Source organism: Haliotis asinina, chromosome 14, assembly GCF_037392515.1.
Source record: "Haliotis asinina isolate JCU_RB_2024 chromosome 14, JCU_Hal_asi_v2, whole genome shotgun sequence".
In the NCBI taxonomy this organism is placed as follows: domain Eukaryota; kingdom Metazoa; phylum Mollusca; class Gastropoda; order Lepetellida; family Haliotidae; genus Haliotis; species Haliotis asinina.
In genome coordinates, this window is record NC_090293.1 from 45,081,544 (window position 1) to 45,100,959 (window position 19,416).

General features: G+C 39.6%; 3 protein-coding genes across 5 annotated transcripts in view; 1 reads left to right on the plus strand and 2 right to left on the minus strand.

Annotated features, from left to right (window-relative positions):
- LOC137261087 (branched-chain-amino-acid aminotransferase, cytosolic-like) overlaps positions 1 to 3,905 on the minus strand; it is a 50,551-nt gene extending 46,646 nt beyond the window's left edge. The window contains exon 1 of the mRNA XM_067798759.1: positions 3,653 to 3,905. Coding sequence (XP_067654860.1) covers positions 3,653 to 3,673 — 21 coding nt within the window. The 5' untranslated portion in view covers positions 3,674 to 3,905. The remainder of the gene's footprint in view (positions 1 to 3,652) is intronic.
- A 6,321-nt stretch (positions 3,906 to 10,226) lies between these two features.
- On the minus strand, positions 10,227 to 14,865 carry LOC137260817 (mucin-2-like). The gene is made up of 4 exons (XM_067798379.1): positions 14,833 to 14,865; positions 11,300 to 12,033; positions 10,529 to 11,119; positions 10,227 to 10,401 (listed from the first exon to the last, which is right to left on the minus strand). The coding sequence occupies exons 1-4, from the start codon at positions 14,863 to 14,865 to the stop codon at positions 10,227 to 10,229; spliced, it is 1,533 nt and encodes a 510-aa protein (XP_067654480.1).
- LOC137260928 (transcription factor SOX-5-like) overlaps positions 13,121 to 19,416 on the plus strand; it is a 244,083-nt gene continuing 237,787 nt past the window's right edge. For 2 of the 3 annotated variants that reach the window (XM_067798487.1, XM_067798488.1), the window contains exons 1-2: positions 14,089 to 14,320; positions 16,254 to 16,353. The gene's annotated coding sequence lies outside the window, so the exon portion shown is untranslated. Of the gene's footprint in view, positions 13,516 to 14,088; positions 14,321 to 16,253; positions 16,354 to 19,416 lie in introns of those variants that run through there. The other variant, XM_067798486.1, reaches the window with a different exon arrangement.

The window sequence follows — 19,416 nt, forward strand, 5'->3', positions numbered from 1 at the left end:
TAAGGTGTGGGTGGAACAGAAACTACTCTGGTTCAGGGACAAGGATGAATGAAGCATGTTAACTTGACCACTGATGTCCATCAACGAACTAACTGGCCAAAATATTAACTTACTTGTTATTCAGGTATCAGAAATAAAACAAACAATTTGGATATATTCATAACCATATTATTCACACAAGTGCACACAAAACTGAGAAACCCGAATGACCTAATTACAGTGGTTACCATAGCAACCTAAACAGTACTTCAGTAACAATCCATACATCACATATTTATTAATGCGGTCAACTTTAAGCAGGCTAGGCTAACTGGCACCCAATTCCCTGCACAATCAATACCCTATTGTTTGGCACTGTGACAGCATCCATTGATTGGCCTCAGCGACTGACCTTTTATAAAACCACTGACCAAACAAACACTGACACTCAGTTCAGTCTGATGATATGTTTGTTTATATTTCTAATATTAACAATATTTACACTAACTGCATTACAACAGCTTGCCAATATTCCTGGCCCGAGTCACCTGACCAGAGAATCCTGTGACTGACCTTATGATCATTGTCATATAACCATCTGGGTGGACAAACCGCGTCGTGAAGGTCCAGGCTGGAACTGTTCTTCAGTAACCAACTTGTCACAAGAGACGACTAATGGGATTGAGTTGTCAAAACATGTCATCACATCCAAACTGCATAGATCAGTGCTCATGCTGTTCATCACTGGATTATCTGGTCCTCACTTGATTATTTACACTTACTGATTGTCTTCATGTAACTGCAATATTACTGAGTGCAGTGTTAAACAATAACCGAGCCAACCAGTGTTAATCCAGAAACCCACAATCCAATGACTGTTTACAGGAATATATGACAGTATTTGGTGCCACTAGTTCAATAATCCACACATTTACCAGGTTAAATAATTTCACATGAAACGCTCCTATCCTGACAACCAGAGTCAATTACATACACCATGAAACAGCTGGTAGTTATGTCACAGCAATATGTAGCATTAGTCATGTATATCAGCCATCAGTCAAATAATAATCATCTGTACTTGTCTAGTAAGTTTGGTGATGTAACTGCACGTAATGATACTAAAACCTATTAAATATGATGCCACATTTAGACTGGTGGTCTGTCTCACAGTACCTAAACCATATCATTTTCCCTACTTACTTGCCCTCCCTTCAGTGCTAAAGCCCTAAATGAAGCAAGTATAGATTTTGTCTGGTTCAAGTGAATTTCCGATCTCAATGGGCCTCCTGTTCAATTAAAAATTAAATGGGTTTATTGTTACTATCAAAATTGTCCATATATTCAGAGAACACCCTTCAGCCTGTTGGGTTTGTTGTCTCAAAATATCACAAGTGACATGTCTATGATCACTAAAACATCTTTTGTACAAAAATGTATATGTGTATGTATGTTTCGTATGTTTCGTATGTTTTGTATGTTTTGTATGTTTTATGGCCACATACATACACATATACTCATTGTCAGGATTACCCAGTGGAATCTACGAAACTCTCTTAATATATTAAACAGACAGATATGTTTGAATCTGTTGAAGGATAAGGTAATATTTTCCCAGATTTCATCATCCTTGACCTGACCTTTTGTGTTGCCAGAATCTGATGAAATATGTCAAATGCAAGCACAATGAGTAGTCTGTAAATCATATGTAGCAAGTCTAGGATACTCCAGTTTGAATAAAGTCACTGTATCCTTTTTATTATATACACTTAAAAAAAGACACTTCAAATTTACTACTGAATATTAGGAAATGCAGCATGTGCCCTTGATATAAAAAGTCAGGAGTCATCATGACTCTGTGATGTCATAAGAAGGAGTGATGGACATGTTTTGGGGAGTCATCCATATTTCATTGTTTGTGTTACATACTAATAAAGATTATCATGACCATGCATTTCAAAGAGATTCAATGAAATGAGCAATAGAATTGTTACATTTCCCAAGCACGAGAGACTTACAAATGTACATGAATTTTTTACATGTGTTTTGTAAAGTCACCATGATACACATACAAGTGTAATAATTTACTCGCTAATGGTTAATCTTTTAGAGTTTTCCTTCAGGTCTGATAAGTTGTTGTCTCATTTATTATTACTACCCAAAATAATCCACCATCAGTGGTATATGAGTATAATAAAGGTGTACATACAAAAAGGACAACAAGATGACTAAATGATACATCTGCAAGAAAGAAATGAAATTTTGAAAACAATCCTTGCAACTTTGATAGTCATTACAATAGTCATTTGTCTGTTCAAACTATGTGTTAATGATTGCCTAATTTTTAAATAGAAAAAAAATATTCGTATTGGATAAAATACAACATCCATACATTCATTTGACATAACAGTTTGTTCAGCAGTCTTTCATGAATGATCAAGTCAGGCTGTGTACCTTCAACAATCTAGGACAAACTTTTCAAGTCACCACGCACATTATATAGTTTGATGAAATATATTCACTGGTAGGTCCCATACTTCATCATAACTTTGCTGTTTTGTTACCTATTATTTATTAATCTGATATGATATAAAATAAAAACCTTCAAGTAAGTAAGCTCTTGAATTAGTAATTCAGCATCATTTTCATTTCAGTAGATAACAGTGATAGTATACACATTAATTATAGCTGATCTAACAAGACTAAAGGGCATTTAACAAGACAGGGCTTGGTGTTACCATGGTGATTTGACCAATTTATATGTGAAGCCATTTTGAAATAAGCTGGTTTGATAATCAAGAGACCATGATGAGGTCAGTGTCTACAGTCTAATGAAGTGTTTACATCTTGAAGTCAGTACACAATGTAGAAATTGTCTCTGAGTTTGATTCTGACAAAAAAACTGCTTAAGTTAAAAATTGGCGGAAATTTTGTGTTTGTATGACACAAGAAATTACATGTTGTTGAAATCATAACTACAAATTTAAAAAATCCCAATCACAGTCACCTGACACCTTATCATGGTATTTGTGTGACAATTAAATCTGTACGCCCTGCCACTGTGAGTCTTTGAAGATATTCTCAAGTTTGCTTTCTCTGTGGTAGTATTCTCTTGTGACATGGCTCCTAAAATATGCACTACAATATTCATTCAGATGTCATGCGATTTTCTGATACATGACAATTCACAACAAAGAATATACTAAAGTAAACATGATTATCAAATTCAACACGCACGAAAAACGCTTTGATTCTTTAAGGTAATTCCACTTTGGCAATGTGCCAAGTCGAGACTTAGGTAACCGTCATACCAAAAAAAACCCGTGAAAATAAGTGTTCGTTTGGGAGTAAAAACCTTCCGCTTACTACCAAACTTTGACAGACCTCTACCATCATGATAAATCCGCATCCCTATTGAAATGATGACACCAGTCAATAAGCATAAAACAAACAATTTCCGATACGAACAGAACGAATCGCGGCAACACGCTCCATGTAAGCTTCGCCATGCAGAAATATCTCTAGGTCACATAATATTGACGTAGCAAACAAACGAACAACTAAACGGTGTATCTAGTTACCCGTGGGTCTACGCAACAACACACACCACTTGAAACACAGTTCAAATTCGACATGAGGTCACTACATAATAAAACATGTAAACACAATTCACCTGTCCTCTCAATGCCGCCATCTTCGATTCGTTCTTGAAGGGAGGTCACTCTAACCTTCGGAGTTTGTACGTCTAGAAACTGGTTCGGTAGAATGAATGGTCGAATTAATAAGGCGATAACCTGGCAACGTTCCCATTTACGGGAATTTATAACATTAACATTATCACCTATCCTTTGTTTTGCAATCTAATCGAATTGTTTCCGATGGAGGTGTGTTCAACGTTGTTTACAAACACCGCACGTGTCGAACTTGATCTGCATCCGGGTCAGGTATACCAGCTCAAGCTGTCATGTACCCACAAACAGGAGTGGAATTTGTCATAGTACTGTTATCAAATGTGATTCCAAAAAGAAATAAGAATTATACATATCTAAAGAATCAAATGAGGCCATGATGTTTTGGGGTTTTTTTTTATATATTTGGGATTACTGCTGTAATTATTAAGTTGTTCGCTGCATGTGTCGACTCTGGACTGCGCCCATAGAATTCTATTTAATGACCATTTTCTGCTAATCTGATATAGACTAGTCGTGTGTGAAAATTAATCATTGACGTTGTGATTTCTGTCCGTCTGGACAAACGCTTTGTGGAATGTATTATGATGCACATACTGATGTATTCATTTCAATAGCAATCCCTGTAAGGTTGACTCGTTCTGAAAACACGTGATTCTCGTATATATTCTAACGGAATTCTAACGTACAACAGATGTTAAATAATTTGAACATGGATTATGTAGATGTACATAGCGGAACAAATTGCCCCTTCATGACAATATAGATGCCATAATAGGTTGGTCATTGATTTTTGTTAACATGTTTATGCTGGGCTCTGCAACACTGATGTCAGCGATTATCATTAGGATGATGTATCTGATAAGAATATGGTGCAGCAGGGCCGGGGTGCGCACCCCTTCTCCCTCGAAAAAAATCCCTCAGGGTCGTTCCCACCTAAACTTTTGACTTTATGACTGATGCCAGACATGTTGCCGTGTCAACATACCCCAACTGCGTAGATTGATGGTGATTCTGTTGATCACTGGATTGTCTGTAATAAGCAGAGTGAGACATAAATCTGAACTAACTTACTCTCTCGCTCACGCACCTTTATTCGGTGTAAAAGTGAAGCTGTTGCATATTTTCTGGGTCTCACACCTATGCCAAATTAGAACTCGTTGTTCACACGTGTCCAAACAAAGTCGTGGAGTTTTTAAAACCGAAAATGGCATCACTTCTGAACAGAAATTGCTCTAGTAATAACTTGCAACACTTCCGAACCGCTTTCCTGGTGCAGTGGACATCACATCAGCCGGAGAGCGGAACATTGCTGGTTCGATCCCGACCACGTCATACAAAAAGACGCAAAAATACGGTGCTTGTTTTTGCCCTGCCTGGCACTCTTTATTAATGATATAGAAGAAGGTCAGGCCAGCTTGGAGTTCGGAGTCCAATTGTGCAATATTTATGTTGAACTTGGTATAGTATCTCACAGGGCTAGCACTATCAACCAGCATTATTTGGGGGCTGGTACTAAGAGCTACGCACGCTCGAGCACGCACGCACTCACACGCACGCACAATATGAGTGCAACAGCCTTCAACCGTATGCTAAACTTCACCTCATCCTATCCCTCCCTCCCACCTCACCTCACCTCACCTCACCTCACCTCACCCCACCTCACCCCACCCCATATCACATCACAACAGCACACCTCTATGTTATTACGAATCCAACAAATCTCTTTCCAATATCATATTTACCTTCTTTTCATCCACATATTGCCATCCTTCCTTATCATATTTACCTGCATGTTCTCAAGTAAATGATATTCACTATGTGACATCAATAGCTTTTTCACAGACATTAAATTATTAATGTGAAAACGTGCATCAGTTTTAATGATATTTGTTATTTGATTCATTATTTATAGCAACGAAATCTTCACTTCATTCTGATATGAATGGTATTTACATATTTTAAAGCATTAACATATATTTCATGTGACAGGTGATGCATTGTTGTTGTAAAATGCAGAATGACAACGCGATAACGACGTCATGTTCGACTGGTGGTATTTATAGCTGAAAACAAGTTCTGTTTATATTAAACAAACACAATTGATAGAGCGTATTCCTAAGTTAATGAAAAATCAGAACTTGGTTATGAATAAAAACGTTGTATAGTTAACAATTGTATTCTAAATTAACTTAATTGAGAAATCAATAAAAATCACGACAGTGAGTGAGTTAGTTTTACACTGCTTTTAGCAATATACCAGCAATTACACGACGGGGACGCCTAGACTAAGTGGGCATGCATTGTTGATGCATATGAAATGCATCTCAATGATGCGCTCTTATCTTTAGAGCAGCTATAAAGTCTAGATCAACTGATCACCCCAAGTAAGTGCAGACTTTACCTCGGTTTCATTCAAAGCTCGGATTACACTTACAACGAGAGACCGGCGTATGGATGAACGAGTTTGTTCTAGTAATGGGACCACCGGCCCGTTTCATATTTGCAGACCCGTGAAGGACCGGACAGGAATAGGCTTTCTGAAACCCATGCTTCTCGTAACAGGCGACTAATGTGATCGGAAGTTCTAATTTGATCATTATCACTATAATTATCACTAAGTTGGCTCAGTGAACACATGTCGTCGGTTCCCGGTCGCGGGGCGCGGTGGGCGAACTGGCTAACGCGCCAGGCTAGCTATTCTCCAAACGCTCGTAGCCCTACGAACTTCTTAAGCCCATTCTTAACACATTGACTATGATCAAAGTTAAGAATTCTTAGGGCTATGAACGTTTCGAGAATGAGGGCCCAGGCTCTTGTTCCAACGAGGTTGAGGTGTCGGGATCGAGCCCACCTGTGACCGAGTGTTAAAAAAACTTTGGGGGGCCCCGAAAAGCCGCTGAACGTATGTCTGGGGTCTTTACGTTACCAGTGTAGCCAATATGGTGGCAGCGTAGTATTTAAGATTGAGCCCGGTTTATTTTCAACAGCTGATTACGTTCGCTGAGTGTTTAAGTCTTGGTGTTAGTGTCCGTATTAGGACAGTAGATTTGTAGTAAAGTTTCAAGTCGGTATGTTATAGCTCACTGGCTTCTATTCTCGATTCACCGCGAAGATATTGTGCCGATAAAAACTTCTTTCACTCATTCGTTTAATTTTTAGAAGGAAAACATACCTTTAGTTGAAACGTATTTGCAAGTAATAGTGACAGTTTCATGTCTTTAACAAAGTGTTAGGGTGTAATTGAGGTGTGTGAAAAATATGACATTTCGCCAATCTGATCTGATTCGCCATTGATGCTTGAGGGTTATAGTTCCGTAACTTCTTTCTTTATTGTTGATCTTTATTATTTGACAAAACTGGAAAGGTGTTTTAAAACGCTTTGTGACAGTTTTACACTTTATTTTTGAGGGCAGAGTGACAGTATCAGTTAACATTTTGTTAATGTCCATTCCATTCCCCACATGCAATAAGATATCTGAATTAATCATTAATGTAAACAGAAAAATGTCTCAAAGTAGATCAGCTGATGTTAACACGTGTTCTCGCGATACTTTTGCGTTCTTTAACATGTTTTGGGAGGGGTGTATTCTTTCATTCATTCACATATGTACTTCTTTCTTTCATTCTTTTTTCTTTATTTGTTTCATTCATTCGCATAATTCTTGCTCTTAATTCTTACTAATATTCATTCATTCATTGTAAAATTCCGACTGATACAATAAACTGGCTGAAGTTCTGTTAAACACAACTGAAGTTGCACTGGGAACGAGCCAAGTCACTGTGTGCGTTGGAGCATGACGAGGCACACGTTAATTAGTACAAATGGTAAGGAAAGCAAGCAAGTGATCTATCCCTGTTGTAGAGTATCCCTGGTTGAAGAAAATAATTGAAAACCATTTCCATCTAATGGGAAAGCAAAAACAACAAACAAACAGATAAATAAATAAATAAATAAATAAATAAATAAATAAATAAATAAATAAATAAATAAATAAATAAACACAAAAAACAATATTTAAGCAAAATGTAAGGACTGACGTATATGTCCATTATCACTGATTCGGCAACAGTCATACATTGCACACTCCTAGACCCATGTTTTAGTTATGGATGCAGACATAAAATTCAGTAATCAAAGCACATTTGAGAGCTTCGGACTAAAACCATAGTTCTGCCAGTAAGATATAACCTTTGAAAGATAATAAATGCGAATATATATACGAATATGTCGTATGGATACGTTGTATAAGCCCATAATGTATAAATAGGGGTATCCAGCAACCCATGCTTGTCGAAAGAGGTGACAAGCCGGTGGTCAGAATCGCTGAGGTGGTTGACACATGTCATCACGTCCCAGCTGCTTATATCGAAGCTCTTGCTGTTGATCACTGGATTGTCTGGTTCAGACTCGATTATTTACAGACGACCGCCATATAGCTGGAATATTGCTGAGTTCGTCAAACAACAACCAAACTGCACATTATTTCTTATAACGTAAATTATTTAGAGAAATGCATGACAGAAAATCACAATGTAAAACTACCTAATAATGGATTTTAATCGTTTCAAGTTCAGCTGGGTGTGGCGAATGTCTTAAATACTAGTGAGTGAGTGAGTGTGGGTTTTTTTGCCGTATTTAGCTATATTCTTGCAATATCACGGCTGGGGACGCCAGAAATGAGCGTTTATGAATATATAGCAGCCATGTGGAGAATCGAACCAGGATCTTCGACGGTACGAGCGAACGCTTTAACAATTAGGCTACAGTATGATACCACTAAATACAGGCATGTACTTACATGGATATCCTCATCTGTGCTGTCCATGATTTCAGGGCGCTGAATCCGAACCACAGTGACATGCCCTTTGAACAAATATTGCTAGAGTTTTGGTTTGCTGTTCTGCTCACGCCCCACCTGTTCTTGTCTGGAGATAAATATTCGCGGGACGAATATACAATCAGTAGTCTGCAGTATTGTCACATGATCACGGCGGGCTATAAACAATAAAGACAGAGAAAGCTTGAACAATGGTTGACAACATGAGCCTAAAATACTTGTGGATTGACACGATGACACACAGATAGCAACCCCATCCTGACCAGAGCAGTCATCATTCTCATCTCTATCACCCTACCACCATCCCGTCCACTACCCTTCGGGGTTTCAACGAAAGAAAACAGGTAGTATCAAACAGAAGTAGGCCCATATATCTAGAGTATCAAATAGAAGCAGAAACAACATAAACAGCTACAGTATCAAAGAAAAGTAGGCCTAAACAGCTAGAATGTCAAATAAAAGAAGGCTTACACAGCGAGAGTATCAAATAAAAGAAGGCTTACACAGCGAGAGTATCAAATAAAAGAAGGCTTACACAGCGAGAGTATCAAATAAATGTAGGCCTAAACAGTTGGAATGTCAAACAGATTTTGGCCAAAAATGTTGGAGTATCAAATAAAAGTAGACACAAGCATATGAAGTATCAAATAGTAGACCTAAACAGTTGGAGTATCAAATGAAAGCCGACCCCAAAAGTTGGAGTATCACATAGAATTAGGCCCAAGAGTATCAGTAAATATTTCAGAGGTGTATGTGTTGTTGTTGTTGCTGTTAGTTACGTTGTTGTTGAAGGTGGGAGTTGTTGCTGTAATTGGTGTTGTTTGTGATGGTGGCAGTTGTTTCTGTTGTTGTTGGTGTTCTTGTTGGTGATGGTGTGGTAGTGGTTGATGTTGGTGTTATTGTCCGATGTTGTGATAGTGGTAGGTGCTGGCGTTATTGGTAATGGTGTGGTAGTGGTAGGTGTTCGTGTTAGTGATGGTGTGGTAGTGGTAGGTGTTGGCGTTATTGGTGATGGTGTGGTAGTGGTAGGTGTTCGTGTTAGTGCTGGTGTGGTAGTGGTAGGTGTTGGCGTTATTGGTGATGGTGTGGTAGTGGTAGGTGTTCGTGTTAGTGCTGGTGTGGTAGTGGTAGGTGTTCGTGTTAGTGATGGTGTGGTAGTGGTAGGTGTTCGTGTTGATGATGGTGTGGTGATGGTAGGTATTGGTGTTGTTAGTAATGGTGTGGTAGTGGTAGGTGTTCTTGCTGATGATGGTGTGGTGATAGTAGGTATTGGTGTTGTTGGTGATGGTGTGGAGTGGTAGGTGTTCGTGTTGATGATGGTGTGGTGATGGTAGGTATTGGTGTTGTTGGTGATGGTGTGGTAGTGGTAGGTGTTCGTGTTAGTGATGGTGTGGTAGTGGTAGGTGTTCGTGTTGATGATGGTGTGGTGATGGTAGGTATTGATGTTGATGTTGGATGTTGATGGTGTGGTAGTGGTAGGTGTTGGTGGTGATCATATGGTAGTGGTTGGTGTTGGTGTTATTGGTGATGGGGTGGTAGTGGTAGGTGTTGGTGTTGGTGGTAACGGCGTGGTAGTGGTAGGTGTTGGTATTATTGGTGATGGTGTGGTAGTGGTAGGTGTTGGTGGTGATGATGTGGTAGTGGTAGGTGTTGGTGTTATTGGTGATGGTGTGGTAGTGGTAGGTGTTGGTGGTGATGATGTGGTAGTGGTAGGTGTTCATGTTGTTGGTGCTGGTGTGGTAGTGGTAGGTGTTGGTGTTCGTAATGATGGTGTGGTAGTTGTAGTTGTTGGTGTTATTGATGTTGGTGTGGTAGTGGTAGGTGTTCGTGTTGTTGGTGCTGGTGTGGTAGTGGTAGGTGTTCGTGTTGATGATGGTGTGGTGATGGTAGGTATTGATGTTGATGTTGGATGTTGATGGTGTGGTAGTGGTAGGTGTTGGTGGTGATCATATGGTAGTGGTTGGTGTTGGTGTTATTGGTGATGGGGTGGTAGTGGTAGGTGTTGGTGTTGGTGGTAACGGCGTGGTAGTGGTAGGTGTTGGTATTATTGGTGATGGTGTGGTAGTGGTAGGTGTTGGTGGTGATGATGTGGTAGTGGTAGGTGTTGGTGTTATTGGTGATGGTGTGGTAGTGGTAGGTGTTGTTGGTGATGATGTGGTAGTGGTAGGTGTTCGTGTTGTTGGTGCTGGTGTGGTAGTGGTAGGTGTTGGTGTTCGTAATGATGGTGTGGTAGTTGTAGTTGTTGGTGTTATTGATGTTGGTGTGGTAGTGGTAGGTGTTGGTGTTACTGGTGATGGTGTGGCAGTGGTAGGTGTTGATATTGGTGGTGATGGTGTGTTAGTGGTAGGTGTTGGTGTTCGTAATGATGGTGTGGTAGTTGTAGTTGTTGGTGTTATTGATGTTGGTGTGGTAGTGGTAGGTGTTGGTGTTGTTGGTCTTGGTGTGGTAGTGGTAGGTGTTCTTGTTGATGATGGTGTGGTGATAGTAGGTATTGGTGTTGTTGGTGATGGTGTGGAGTGGTAGGTGTTCGTGTTGATGATGGTGTGGTGATGGTAGGTATTGGTGTTGTTGGTGATGGTGTGGTAGTGGTAGGTGTTCGTGTTGTTGGTGCTGGTGTGGTAGTGGTAGGTGTTCGTGTTGATGATGGTGTGGTGATGGTAGGTATTGATGTTGATGTTGGATGTTGATGGTGTGGTAGTGGTAGGTGTTGGTGGTGATCATATGGTAGTGGTTGGTGTTGGTGTTATTGGTGATGGGGTGGTAGTGGTAGGTGTTGGTGTTGGTGGTAACGGCGTGGTAGTGGTAGGTGTTGGTATTATTGGTGATGGTGTGGTAGTGGTAGGTGTTGGTGGTGATGATGTGGTAGTGGTAGGTGTTGGTGTTATTGGTGATGGTGTGGTAGTGGTAGGTGTTGGTGGTGATGATGTGGTAGTGGTAGGTGTTCGTGTTGTTGGTGCTGGTGTGGTAGTGGTAGGTGTTGGTGTTCGTAATGATGGTGTGGTAGTTGTTGTTGGTGTTATTGATGTTGGTGTGGTAGTGGTAGGTGTTGGTGTTACTGGTGATGGTGTGGCAGTGGTAGGTGTTGATATTGGTGGTGATGGTGTGTTAGTGGTAGGTGTTGGTGTTCGTAATGATGGTGTGGTAGTTGTAGTTGTTGGTGTTATTGATGTTGGTGTGGTAGTGGTAGGTGTTGGTGTTGTTGGTCTTGGTGTGGTAGTGGTAGGTGTTGATATTGGTGGTGATGGTGTGGTAGTGGTAGGTGTTGGTGTTTTTGGTGATGGTATGATAGTGGTAGGTGTTGATATTGGTGGTGATGGTGTGGTAGTGGTAGGTGTTGATATTGGTGGTGATGGTAGGTGTGGTGTTAATGGTGATGGTGTGATAGTGGTAGGTGTTGATATTGGTGGTGATGATGTGATAGTGGTAGGTGTTGATATTGGTGGTGATGGTAGGTGTGGTGTTATTGGTGATGGTGTGGTAGTGGTAGGTGTTGATATTGGTGGTGATGGTGTGGTAGTGGTAGGCTGTTGATATTGGTGATGATGGTAATTGTGGTGTTATTAGTGATGGTGTGGTAGTGGTAGGTGTTGATATTGGTGGTGATGGTGTGATAGTGGTAGGTGTTGGTGTTATTGGTGATGGTGTTGTAGTAGTAGGTGTTGTTGGTGATAGGGATCTGGAACCCACATAACTAATACTGTCTTCGTTTTTCATTTACTAAGGTTAAGCTTAGCTCCCATTCTTTAACACTGCACTAAGGTTACCTTAGTGACTTACATTCTTAGTTCTCCGTGAAAGGAAGCCCAGATTTGAATGCTAGTGGAATGCACCTTCACATAAATGCTTCTTGACGAATCAGTATTGCAGATCGTTAGGCATGTGTGGGACAGTTATCACCACACCAATGATTCTCTCAGTATTAGTGTCACTAACTCGTCTTCTGTGACACGCTTTGACTCACTCAGCCACGCCCCACCACATGGTAAATGATGGTGCCCCTTTCTGTTGTGATGTATCACCATGGACGGTTTCATGTGTTAGTGCTTTTGTCTACAGACACTATCCTGTCTCAGAGTCCATGAACCACATTACTTTCCCTACAGCATTGCTCTCCCTGCAGTGCTATGGCTCTAAATAAAGAAAGTCTACATTTCTGAATATCTGGTCTCCCTGGGGCTCCTTTTCAATTTATATGGTTTAGTTTGTTACTATCAAAATTATATATATGCAGATACTAACCTTTATACAGACACGTATATAGTCTGCATATTCCTCAAGTTTGCTACACCACTGCTTATTTCACTGATTTGTCAACTTGTTCATTTCAGTGTCATGACTATATTTTTATAAAATGATATAATGCATTACACAATATTTACTGAGATAAGCAAACCGCAAAAGAGCATCACAGCTTGGGTGCTGGCAGCTCGGCTGGTCAACGTTACCTTCGCTACCTGCAAAGAATACCTGAATCAGGAAGATATGAACTTTGCCATGAAACAGGTGTACTTGTTAATAGAAAACTGAAAAAAATGACATCATCGGGTTCTCTGCATCTGGTGTCACTACAGGGGTCTGTATACCTGCAGATGCCATCACGTTGGTCAACGGTTTTCCAACATTGGCCCAACGTTTTCTTAATGACTTAAAAGCAACGGTGGACTTGGACATGTTGGTCCAACAGTGGCCCAACATTTGAACAACTATGCCTATTTTCTCTGATCTTACATCTATTTCACAAAGCTGGCTCAACGTTGGCTCAACATAGTGAACAAAAGAGTGAGCACACGGCCATATTTAGCCATGACTTCGTATCATGTTTTGATGAAAGTTGAAATATTTACACAGAAGAAATGAAATAATTCATTTCCTTGTTTTTCAACCACCATGCAGTGAATTTTACAGCGTTGTTTTCTCCAAATTGAATACCAAACTTGTCATCACTGATGGCTTCACCTGATATTCAAAGAGCAGACGACACTGCATTTCTCGAGTTTAATCAATTGGTAAGTATTCATTGTTAGTTAGTGAATTGTGAATATATTGTGAAATAATTGTTTTAAATCATCATTTAAGTTAAAGAAACCGACACATACTGCACAGAAAGTAGGGAGTAGCTGTAACGAGCGGATTTCGTAGGCTTCCAAAGGATTTAATTTTGTGATCTTAGATGGCGGATTTGCTGTCTTCCCTTTTGTGTGTGTGTGTGTGTGTGTGTGTGTGTGTGTGTGTGTGTGTGTGTGTGTGTGTGTGTGTGTGTGTGTGTGTCTGTGTGTGTGTGTGTCTGTGTGTGTGTCTGTGTGTGTGTGTGTGTCTGTGTGTGTGTGTGTGTTGAGGGCGGGGGGGGGGGGGTTGATGGGGTGTTAAGGGTATTGGTTTGGAGAATGGTTCTGGGGGTTCTACGTTTGGCCAAGTGTGGGCCATGGTTAAGTACTAAGTTCAGGAAAGAGTTCAATATTGAAATACCGATGTGTCAACATAAGGCAAACAAACACATTACGTTGGGTCAAGTGTGGGACATGGTTTATTGTGAATGTCTTTTCGTTGGGCCTACTATGAACCAACATGATTGGCCTGGTGAGCATATCCAAGAGGGTCCATCATCAGTTTGAAAACCATCTGCCAACATGGACCTGATGAGCATATCCATTTGGGCCCATCATCAGTTTGACAAGCTTCTGCCAACGTGGACCTGATGAGCATATCCAAGAGGACCCATCATCAGTTTGACAGCCATAGGGCAACATGGACCTGATGAGCATATCCAAGAGGACCCATCATCAGTTTGACAACCACTGGCCAACCAAACAGGTGATTATGAGTAAACATGGGGCCAACATATCAATGGTCACTGACCTTTTGGTGCACGTTATCGTAACCTTGCACAGATGAACGCTCATGATACCAATCAGTTGATTCGAATTCAGTTGCTTACAGACATATACTGCAAAATATTGTAGAGAAAGGTGTAAAACCACAGACATGCAGACGCACGCAGACACCCGCCAACAAACAAACAAATGCGTACACAAAACAAACAAACAGTACAGATAAAAACAATGGTGTTCCTCTTTCCGTTTAAACGACCATTTATGTACAACGATCAGATCCATTTTCGTGTCATGAAGTCTTTGCAACGCATTTAGAAGCTAGAAGTTAATTAACACACTTAACTCTCACTGTATACATGAAGATAAGAACTTCATGATTGGTTGAAACGTCATTTAGGGCTGATTAATTACATGCACTAATGACAACTTTTCAACAAATCAAAATTATCAAATTTGCTACTGAACCATAAAAGCAATCATTTACAAACACACATTCCTAATGAGGATAGGATCCAGAGACGCCATGTTGACGTTTTTGTCCGTCCATTTTTTTTCTACAATCAAATTAAGTCTGTCTATTGTAAGGTAATTGTGTTAGAACCGTCTGTGATAAAAACTTGTCTGCGATTGGAGAGCAAATTATGATTAACAATTCTCAGAACAATCCTGTAGCTAGATTCAAACATAAATGTCAAAGCGCTGTAATCCTAGCTACTGAATTTATCAGGTAATGACTGAAATTTCCTCAACAATAACGCAGAGACTTAAGGGTGCCGTGTTGGATCGAGGTAATCCGTCGGTCTTGACTTCCTTAGCCATGGAAATCCCCCGAGGTACAGACAATTCCACATATTCTCCACGTTATTATTTTCACGAGCAGGTTGGAGAGTATAGACTGGTTCCACTTATTCAAACGTAATCGACAACGACACGTCGTAATTCATATCATAGGTAACCGACATTTGTTCAGTATTTATTGCCTTCAGAATGACAGCTTGCAAAATCATCAGTAATATTTTGTACTGTTCGCGTTTGTTAATCATAAATCGCAGGAATGACTCACAGCGTTAGCATGTTCTCAGAGAAGAATGAACTCTTAAACTCTTGTATGACAAATTAACTAAGATTATGGGCTTAAACATTAGGGTGTACTTTGTGGATGATAAATTACTGAATGGTATTATAGCATGCAACGAAATTGGACTAATCAGATATGAAATATATCTTGGTGATATAGGAATTTTTCAATGATAAAGCAAAGCATTCAGTTTAGGTATGGATACAGTCTCATTGTATCTTCTAACCATATTTCTCTGTTGACTGCGCGTGCTCATAGAGCAGGATTTCTTTAGTCAACGGATATGAACACTCGGAAATAAATGTCTTACACACAATTAGATCAATTTTTTTCATTGACAGGCTTCGTGAAAGTTAGAAAATGAACAATAAGGTCTGGTCGTAATGTTGCTGCCTCGGTTTGATATATTGTTCACGGCGGTAGTCACTCTAGTGTTGTGACATGATTTTGTATGCAGCTACACACTGCGATGGTTTTTGAGGGTAGGATCTTTCAGAAACTTCATTGTGTAGATCTCAAGCTTCACGTGTCTTTGAACTCGCTGAAAGAATGGTTTAAATCTCTAGACAACACATTGTGTGCAGTTTCTCAGAGAACGAAAACTGTCGGAGTAGGGGTATTGAAAGAGGGAAGCTTTGCTTATTTAACTTCATAGCTCAAGCCGTCTCTCTTATCTTTGGCAAAGAAGCCGAAGTCCAGGCTGATTGTATCAACTATATTAAATTATATCCATCAATATCGTGGATTTTCTGCTGATAATATTTCCGCAAGCCAATTGGCCTGTTACTGTAAATATGCCACAGGTTGTCTACACGTGTTTATTGTATGCATACAGGTGCTAGGTACGTAAGGATCACACGTGTTTACTTCTTGGAAACGTCCCGTGGCAGAACCAGGCTCCGACAAGGCATTGTACTCTGACCTGACCTCTTCAGGTAAGAAACACTGTCCAGTTTTGATCTAAATACCTTGATAGTATACACCTGTGCACACTTATATATAATTTCTTGATCAATATCTTTTAATGCATTTTGGAAACATTTGATTTTCTAAGCATGATTAAAAAAAAGGACCCATGTTCCTTCTTCAACCGATGTAGAGTTGTGGCCTTGGCAACTGTCCTCACAGGGGCGGTAGGAAACCTTATGGTGAAAGCTTCCACTCATCACGCTGAAGTCACGGGTTCGATTCCCTGTATGGGTACAATGTGTGAAGCCCATATCTGGTGTCCCTGCTGTGATATTGTTGCAATATAGCTAAAAGCGGCTTAAAACGATACGCACTCACTACTATCCTCATTAAGTAAAAGTGGTACTGTTTCCGTCGTGAGTCGATGTAAACACGTTTTTTTATCCCGTTTTCTTTTGTTATGATGGAGTGTTGTCACAAACGGTATAAAGGTTGACTCATTAATAGTCGTTTATAAAACAAATTAAATTTCCTTCATGTACTGATGACGTGACGTTTCATTGGTATCAGCTGTGGCATACCTCTGATCTCCATTTCATACAAATATTTCACATGTTTCAGAAATAGCTAATAATTTAAAATTTCGAAAATATTGAGTATTTTTTAAATTCCATTACAAACACACGGATGTACATTTTCACCCATGTTTAGTTTCAACCACCATCCGAGAATTAAAAACGCCAGAGGGTGTGTTCAGCCTCTTAGTACGTCATATATATGTTTTTAAATTATTCACTATTTTCGAAATTTGAAATTTTCAGATATTTTTTAAATGTGTGAAACATTGCATGAAATGTGCTGTCCCGCCGGTCTTATATTGATCTGCGTACCGTGGAGTACACAGCGAATTTGAAATGCATTGAATTTGATACAACTGATATTTAAATTCAGTATATTACAAAATAATCACTTTTTACTTCACTGTATACCTATTGAGATGTGGCCAGTGGGGCACACCAGTGGTTAGTGTGTTCGCTCGTCATGCCGACGAACAAGGTTCGATTCCCCACATGGATACAATGCATGAAGCCTTTTCTGGTGTAAAACAAAAATCACTCACTCACCAACCGACCGAGTGTTACCGTTGTTGTGTTTATCGACCTGTGAAATAACAATGCGTTACAAAGCGAAGACCACGCTCTTAAGATTTTATGTGCGCTTCTGTGAGTTCATTAGTTTCCCATAACAACTGCAGGAAATGTTTCGGTGTGAAAGAGTCTAGATGCGTAGAGAAAACACAAGTCAATATTAGCTATGTTTCGTCTAGCATAAACGTTGTTAACCACACCGTTGTTTGTCAGACAAAAAGCATACACCGCCAATGACGAAAAGCAACACTGAACCAGGTGTAACGATAAACTGGTCGGTCAGGAGCCCAGTCTAAGTTTTAAACGCGTATAAATAACCCATTAGTCGAAATGATGGCCACGAGCTTTCATCCTATATAGCTGCTTTCCTTTCTCTAAAAACTATAACCTTCCTCGAGTGTGGTCGTACGTAATATAGCAAAGTGCCAATGTGTCATTTGTAATAATAACGACAGATGGTTAAATTGTTTTCTTAAGATTAACAGATTTTCAAATATCACTTGGAGAGCTAAAAGCAACCGGAGCATACGGATCAAGACTCATAATGGATTATTTTCTTTATAGAGAAAAGCAATCAAAACCGGTTTGGACGTAATGGTGATTTATCATGGAAGGACTGGCTGAGTTTTGTTTTGATCCGCTATTAGCAATATTCCAGCAATATCACAGCGAGGGACACCAGAAATAGGCTTCACACATTGTGCCCAGGTTGGGAATCGAACTGGGTCTGAGTGACGAGCGAACGCTTTAACCACTAGATTACCACCTGCTCCAATCGTAGAAGGAGACACAGTAACGACGTCGGAGAAGGCTTCTGTGGTTGATTGTAAGAACCTCACAAAAATCACTAAGTGTAAAAGAAAATAGAACAAAGTCAACATTTAAAAATGACGAAACAGATTTATCGCATTCTTTTACTTTAGACATACACATCCAAAACAACATTGTTTTTCTCCCAAAATAATTACTTTGCATAGGTTTCTTCAGTCTGTAAAATGCAATAAAATGCAAACCATACTGGAAGAACATAGTCTTGATAAATCTCAGTCGATTAAAAATAACCCACCAAGTGTAAATACATCTGGAGTGTTGAAGGACGTGATGCATACCGGTATTTCTGTGTCCATTCAGTGCTCGAGGTTCCCGCCAATTTTGTGGGTACAATATGGCCTAGAACCGATTCTATTGTTAGGGTTGACCCCAAGCACTCTTTGGGATTGTCAAACAAGTGTACCGAGAAATCGCGCAGCTTCCCGTCCAAAAGTGGCTGAAATAATATACACCCTCAATGCAAAATATTTACCTTCGCATTGAAATGAAACTGAAAAATGGAGATGAATGCTAAGAATTCTTTCATTTCGCAATGAATTTTTAATTTTAGGTGTTTTTCTCAATAAAAGGTATGCTGGAACGTGTATTCACGCTATACGACATAAATGCTATGTAACAAATTTAAATAATTAATGTATTTTCTCATTGTAAATTGAGCTTTTGATAAGTAAGCAAACAAGTTATACATTAATTGATACTTTTTATACATGTGTTACTTCTTTTTTCATTTGACTTACTATTTTATGAGTAACACCAATTCTAAATTTAATTATTGTCATTACGTCGATTACATAAAATAAAATCGGGATACGAGTTGGTATTTCCATGTCATTCTCTGCGATCTCCATAGAATTCTTTAGTGCAGTTTCAACTCAACTCATTCACATTTTTGCACATATCAGTAGCTTGACAGTAATCATGCCAGTTTAATTAACATTTGACTGCGTCTCCCTTGGCTACGCGTACGAACAGTACCAGGGGCCCGTTTCACAAAACTCTCGTAGCCTAAGATCTCGTAAGTTTTCTCGTAGCCAATGTACCTCCTATACTGTAACACAGGAGCTGCGGATGCTACGAGAAAAGTTACGAGATCTTAGGCTTACGAGAGTT

What these genes read in the sequence shown, in the direction of transcription:
- LOC137260817 (XM_067798379.1), bottom strand. Translation starts at nt 14,865, where the DNA reads ATGGCGTCTCTGGATCCTATCCTCATTAGGAAT. An exon ending in ATCCTATCCTCATTAGGAAT is followed by an intron (nt 12,034 to 14,832) that starts GTGTGTTTGTAA and finishes CAATATCAACAG; the next exon opens with CCTACCACTACCACACCATC. An exon ending in ACACCTACCACTACCACGCC is followed by an intron (nt 11,120 to 11,299) that starts GTTACCACCAAC and finishes CTACCACACCAG; the next exon opens with CACCAACAACACGAACACCT.